We start from the raw sequence: 6,499 nt of genomic DNA on the forward strand, positions 1-6,499 counted from the left end.
GTTTGCATCTAGGCCTCAGGAAACTGGGTTGTGTTATCTAGTTTGTCAGAAAGATTTGAATCCAGAGTAGAAGACTCTAAGAATGAATTATCAGTGCCTGAGTGAATTATCTCTGAAGGACTTGAGGGCTAGTTCAGCCTCTCTAGGGTGGGTCTAGGGTGGGGACCAGTGGATGAGCTGAGGGAGAATATAAAACACAGAGCTCGGGATCTTCACCTCTACAGCCAGCTACTTGGACTTGCTCCGTGCTGAGTTAAGCCAGGGTAAAGGACAACATGGACACGTGCTCTCTCAGCATGGGAGCATTGTGGACCGAGCCTGAAAATTTCAGTGCTCCGTTGGTTTTGTACCTGGAAGAGGAGCAGGAGGAGGAGATTTTCGGTAGGTTACCCTTGTGCCATTTCTTGTCTTCACCCTATCCATCTCTCCCTGTGCTACCTCTTTGATCCGAACTGGGGCCCCACCATCGGGGCACCTGACCCCCAGTTCTGTTGGGGTTTTTCCCGTTCTTCTGTCCTCTTCTGTTCCTAGGGCAGGAGGACAGATACCTTCGCTGCATGGAGGAGCACAGCCACACCCTCATTCAGCTGGAGCCCTGGTTCACCGTCACAGGCCACACTCGAGTCACCGTGGTGGGGCCCCCAAGGGCCAGACAATGGCTGATGGGCATGATATGGCTTTTGGAGCACAAGGACTTTCACTATCGAGCTCGAGGTAAGTGTCTATGACCTAGTTTGCAGTCAAAGCCTTGCTGCTCATACATGGCATCTTAAAGACTTGGACTGCTCAGGAACCTGAGAATCACATGTTCCCAAGCCCCCTGGAGGGCAGAGGCCCAGGGTTAACCATATTTGGAATCAAGTCATTGAGAGAGAAAGTGGGGAGGGGACATACGAATGGGGCCCCATGGGATGGGCTGGAATATCTCCTACCCCTCCCTTCGTTCCCTTCCATCCCCACAGGCTTCTTGACTGGGCTCCTAGACTCTGACCATTCTTCTCCCTGCCCAGGCTACCAGATGCTGCAAAGTGTCCGGAGCCAGCCACTAACCACAAAAGACTTGGCCGCCTGCCTCTGTGTGCAGCTGGACTCCTTGGTGGTGAAAGGCTACCAGGACAAGTGATTCACTTTCCTCAGGCTTCCTCCAGCCAAGTGCTTGCTTGCCTTGGGCTTCCGTGGGCTTCTGTGCACTTCTGTGTCCCTGGAGGACCAGCCTGCTCTGAACAGCTCAGTGAAGACATGGCGCAGACAGTGGTGGAGGGTGACATTTTTGGCTGTGTTGTCTCCCCCGGGAAGTCTAGGCACATAGGTGAGAGGCGTCTTCTAAAGTGTGTATTCTGCTGGTGAAGGAGATCCAGCAACACCCGTGGTGCAATCTGCATTGCCTCGACGTCACTCCCTCTCCCCCTCTTTGTTTCTCACAAGCTTCTCCAGTGCACTCATTTCCCCCAGAATCCCTCCCAACGTCTAACAAACACAGTCTCTTTCAAGAGACCTCAGATTTTCACATTTCCAGATTGTTTATACATGTTTCCGTTTGCAGTCGTAAATCATGTTGTGCTCTTGTCTCCGGAATCAGTGTGCTCCCCAAATGGGGAAATCCTGGCAAAAATGTCACTTTACCTGCCATCTCCAAGCCTCCTGTTCAACTAGATACAGTGACTATCTACCTACCAACTGGAATAAAAATAACTAAGAAGTATGCGTGGTGGATGAGGCCTCTAATCCTAGCTTCTTAGGTTGGTGTATGAAGCCAGCCCATGCAGGAATATTTGGGAGACTCTTATCTCTAATGAACCAGCACAAAGCTTGAAAGGGAAGTATGGCTCAGGAGTAGAGTGCCACTCCTCCAGGGAAAATAGCCGAGCCAAGGCCCAGGCTATGAGTTCAAGCACCAGTACTGCCTTCACCCCACCCCACACCCCACCCCACCCCAAATCAAAAAGCTTTAGGCTGTCAGGAAACTGGCAGGTCACCAGTCCACTGATGAATCTGGGGGAAGTGGCACAGCTGTAGCTTGGATCCCCAAGTTTGAGATGGGGGAACCCACTGTCCCCACCTGGGTGCCCTGGGACACACGTGTCCAGGCGTGTGTGTTTGCGTGTGACTGTAGGAATGAACATGAGGGAAAAGCCTTAGGCCACCCGCTCTACCCTGTCTGCCCCTCTCATCTGCACCTCAAGGCTAAAAGGTCAGAATATGTAGGAAGTCCCCGGGCTTCCTCTAGTGTTGGGAAATAAAGTCGAGAGGCTTTCACTCTTTCTGTAAAGGATCGTTGATGGGTTTTGTGTGTGGATTACCAGGATATTCAACTCGGTCTTGAGCTCTCCCTTGAGCCACAGCCGCAGTTCCTGCTTTGTGCAGATTCCTTGGAGATAGGAGTCTCACAGGGGTCTCTGCCCAGCCTGGCTGGGAACCTTGATTCTCACCCTTCCCCTTCCGAGTTAGCCAGGCTTGGAGGTGAAGAGGTGAGTACCATGGGCCCTGGTTTTCCCTTCAAGTATTAAACTTGTGTCAGCGGGATCCTCTCTTCTAAACACTTTCTCCCACTTCTCCCTAAACGTCACAGATTACAGAGAAGTTCTTCCTGGAGAGGAACTTAGTCAGCAGGGAAGATTCAAATAATGGAGGAATTCCTCCCAGAGATTTTTGGTCTTTGAGAATTCCTAAATGCCGGTGAAGGGACATGAGGGAATCCCTGCGCTTAGAGCCTAAAGAAAGGAAAGAAGAAAGATCAAGCGTGTGAGACAAGCCTTGGCTATGGACAGGCAGGATATTCTTCCTCTCTCTGTCTCTGTCTCTCTCTCTCTCTCTCTCTCTCTCCTTCTCTCTCTCTCTCTTCCTTGCTGGCTCTCTCTCTATATCAAAAAAGAAATTCGATTTTATGGGTTACACATGTAATCCTAGCAAATAAAGAGACAGCTCGGAAACCTCTTCATTTGAAGACAGCAGCTCAATAAAGTTGACATAAGAAAGACACAGAAGATGTTCTTATCTGTTATGACCTGTTTGCTGTGAGAAACAAGAAGGCACTGGGACCCATCTCCACTGTGAGGAACAGTGCTGTGGAGTCTTCCAGGTGGAAGCCGAGCTGCTTACCTCCAGCCAGGCTCACACACCCTATGAGAAGGATGGAAGGAAGGCAGGCAGTGGTGGACTTCCTCTTCCTCTTTCTGTGGCCACTTGAACAAGTCCTGTGTGAGGGATGAGTCTAGGGGCGGGCCATGTAGGGGACACAGCAGTGATCTTCCTGCTTGGCTCTGTTCTGATGAGAGCCCACAGCTGGCCACGCCCACATCCTGGACCTCAGCATCCTCTCCTAGTTTCACTGCAGGCACACATGGGGAAAGCAATGTCATTGACTCATCTTCACAGGGCCTTAGCTGTAAGCATAGGGGTACATTCACTCCTTCTCTCTGGAAATCTGTCCTGGGAACAACCCTACCTTTCCTGTCTCCATGCACCTCGAGCCCTTGGGAACAAAGACATTTGGAATGGGAATGGGGAAGGACATGAAGTTGGGCACAGTTACATCGCAGCAGCTCAGCTCAGGTCCCACGTCTGTGCTTCCCCGGTCTCAGTGCTGAGACTCCAGCGTGGCCACTCCAGAGAAGTTTCTGAGTCTTGGGCTTCTGCAGCAGGGAGAAGGGACTCCATTCCAGGTGCTCAGAAGCCTCAACAGGTGCCCACGTGGTCCAGTTCCAGTTCCTAAAGAATACCAGAACAGTTCGCTTGGAGGCAGGGCTGTTGAAAGGATGTTTGGGGAGCATGGGAATGGGAGGGGCTTGCGAAGTCCTCCTACCCATACCCCATTGGCTCTGGGCAATAGCAGAGCCAGCCTGTCCTGCTGCTAGGGCCCCAAGATGTGTCCCCTGGTGGCCCGGCCTCCATCTTCCCACCACCATCTCCACTGCTTTTCTCCCCACGCAGGCAAGGATGGAGATCTCGTGCCCCATGGTGAGTGTATGTGCGTGTGAATCATTGGGCCCCTGGAGGAGATGCCGAGATCCTGGTGTTTGGGCGGCTTTATCATCAGCAAGACATAGCTGAGATGACCATGAGATTGGCCAGCCACTTCTGCGAGCTCTCCCTGCAAAGTAAGCTGCCCTCCGGGAGGGTGACCCGGGCAAACTCGAGTCCCTAGGGGAGATCTGGGGCTTCCTGGCATTCAGGGCAGTTGTCTGGCCCTCCCAGCCAGGCTGGAAAAGGCTTTCAGGAACTCAAGGGATCTACAAAGTCTCCTGGCCCCTGTGTTCTGGGGAGGCTTCCCGCTGGGGTCACTGTACTGGGATGGAGGGGTTCAGGACACAGGAGCAGCCTCCTCCCACAGCTGTCCTTACAGGTGCAGGGGAGGCCTTGGCCAAGGAGGCCGAGGCCCAGCAACTTCCAGATGCTGATTTGGAGGCCAGGAGCCAGCCATCCCTGAACGTGGTGCAGGAGGAGGGGTGCTGAGAGCTCTGGGGGACATCTACGCCCCCAGTGAGAGCTAGGTGAGTTCAAATGGAAATTTCCAGAGACTCATTCCTTCTGGAGCAGGCAGCGGTGGGGAGAATGGGGTGCTGGATGTTTTGTAGTACCTCTAGGAAAGCAACAAAGCAGGAATGTGAACAGTTCTCACAAACAGCAGGCGGTCCCCAAGGCTTCCTCCAGCACTGAGGGTCCCGGGAGCCTCTCCTGAGGCGGGTGGAGCCCCTTTCCTTGCTGACCGCAACAGTTACTGGCTGTCCAGACCATCTTGCCTGTGCCAGGACTTCAAGGCCCACTGAGTCAGTCTTTACTGGAAAGCGTTCCAAGCTACCAGGACTCTCCAGAAGGTGACAGGGTGGAAAACCTGTTTACCATCCTCTTTTGGTGTGTGGTCACCCTGGGTTTGCAAACTCCCCACGGGAATGACAACAACAGAGCCACCGGACTCAACGGTCCATTCTAGTACCGAGTTTGAACTCAGGGTCTGGGTGCTCCCCTCAGCTTGTCCTCTTCAAGCCTGGGACTCTACTACCTGAGCCACAACTTCCATTTGAACACAGCTGAACTTTGGCTGGCTCACTGGAGAGACAAGCCTCCAGGTCTTTTCTGCCCCTGCTGGCTTCCTATTGTGATGCTCAGCTCTCTGCCTCCTGAGCAGCTAGGATCCCCTGTGGGAGCCGCGGGGCATCAGGCTGCTGCCAGACACCTGCCAGAGGAGGCAGCTGTAGGAGAGCTGGGCTGAGCTGCAGTGATCTCAAGCCTCGCCCAGGACACCTGAGGTCCTACCAGGCTTCAGATGAGGGAACCACAGGCAGGGCAGGCGAGTCTCTCTGGTCACTTCAGCAAGGAAGGAGGGAGTGTCTGGAAGAGACACATTGGGGTCTGCTGGGAGCACTCCTGCTCAATCACGGTCATCTGGAAGCAGCGCCCTTTATGGAAATAACAAGCGTGCCTGCCCGCAACCGTGCTAGTCATTACTGCATTCCTTCACAGCGTACTCAAGCAGTATGCTATGAATTGCCCTTAAGAAAATATAACTACAGGCCATTGGTGTTGTAGATAGGCAATAACTTTGTGGATGATATTTAGGAGCTATGTGGGCAGAAGGCCCAAGTGGAAGGGTAGGAAGAGAAGTAAAGGCACGGATATGGAAGTAAAATGAATGTGTGTCCTACAATGCTTGTCTATCAAGTACTAGGCCCTGAGTACAAACTCCAGTCCTACCCAAAAGCAAAGCCTGTCCTATTCACCCACTGCTTGAACGAAAGACGGGAATCCATGAGTGTTTATGAAAATGGACACATATGACCTAATTTTACACATTGTGCAAATAACATGGTTGCCGTATCCCCAACCTTCTGTGTCTGCACTACAAATCAGGTGAGCTATTCAACACTAATTGTTAAACAGCATTGGCAAATAGTCTATGGAGAGAGAGAAAGAGAGGGAGGAACGAAGGGACGGAGGGAGGGAGGGAGGGAGGGAGGGAGGGAGGGAGGGAGGGAGGGAGGGAGGGAAGGAAGGAAGGAAGGAAGGAAGGAAGAAGGAAGGAAGGAAGGAAGGAAGGAAGGAAGGAAGGAAGGAAGGAAGGAAGGAAGGAAGGAAGGAAGGAAGGACGACTTGTGAACATTTCTTGGGAGTCCTCGTGAGACGGCGTGTGCCAGTGGGCCATGAGAGCGACACAGCAGTGAACTTCCTGAGTGGCTCTGCTCTGAGGAGCGCCCACAGTTGGCCCATCCCCCGCTCCCTGACCTCAGCATTCTCTCTGTCTGCAGTTCAACTGCAGTCCCAGCAGAAGAGCAAGGTCAGTTCCTCCTCCAGCCAGGGCCTGAGCTGCACCTCTCAGGTGTGCTGTCCTCCCGTCTTAGGACGCCCACTGGTGTCCCCAGCAGCAGGGGCAGCTGAGCCTTGAATCTTGTTGGGAATCCGCCTGGCTTGTGAGCCCAGTTCCAGCACCTTCTCTGATCCTGCCGCGGGTTGGGTCAGGACGTTGGTGAGGGAGCGAGTCCTCAGATGCTGCGGGACTCCACTC

At 53.2% G+C, this 6,499-nt stretch overlaps 1 protein-coding gene across 1 annotated transcript; it reads left to right on the forward strand.

The window, feature by feature from the left end:
• The first annotated feature begins 275 nt into the window (after positions 1–275).
• On the forward strand, positions 276–1,123 carry LOC125344979 (KH homology domain-containing protein 1-like). The gene is made up of 3 exons (XM_048337243.1): positions 276–381; positions 532–714; positions 1,011–1,123. Exons 1-3 carry the CDS (start codon positions 276–278, stop codon positions 1,121–1,123), a joined length of 402 nt encoding a protein of 133 aa, XP_048193200.1.
• Positions 1,124–6,499: the final 5,376 nt, after the last annotated feature.

The sequence above is a fragment of the Perognathus longimembris genome, unplaced genomic scaffold, assembly GCF_023159225.1.
Source record: "Perognathus longimembris pacificus isolate PPM17 unplaced genomic scaffold, ASM2315922v1 HiC_scaffold_5054, whole genome shotgun sequence".
NCBI classification, from domain to species: Eukaryota; Metazoa; Chordata; class Mammalia; order Rodentia; family Heteromyidae; genus Perognathus; species Perognathus longimembris.

What these genes read in the sequence shown, in the direction of transcription:
- LOC125344979 (XM_048337243.1), top strand. Translation starts at nt 276, where the DNA reads ATGGACACGTGCTCTCTCAGCATGGGAGCATTGTGGACCGAGCCTGAA. An exon ending in GCAGGAGGAGGAGATTTTCG is followed by an intron (nt 382 to 531) that starts GTAGGTTACCCT and finishes TTCTGTTCCTAG; the next exon opens with GGCAGGAGGACAGATACCTT. An exon ending in CTTTCACTATCGAGCTCGAG is followed by an intron (nt 715 to 1,010) that starts GTAAGTGTCTAT and finishes CTCCCTGCCCAG; the next exon opens with GCTACCAGATGCTGCAAAGT.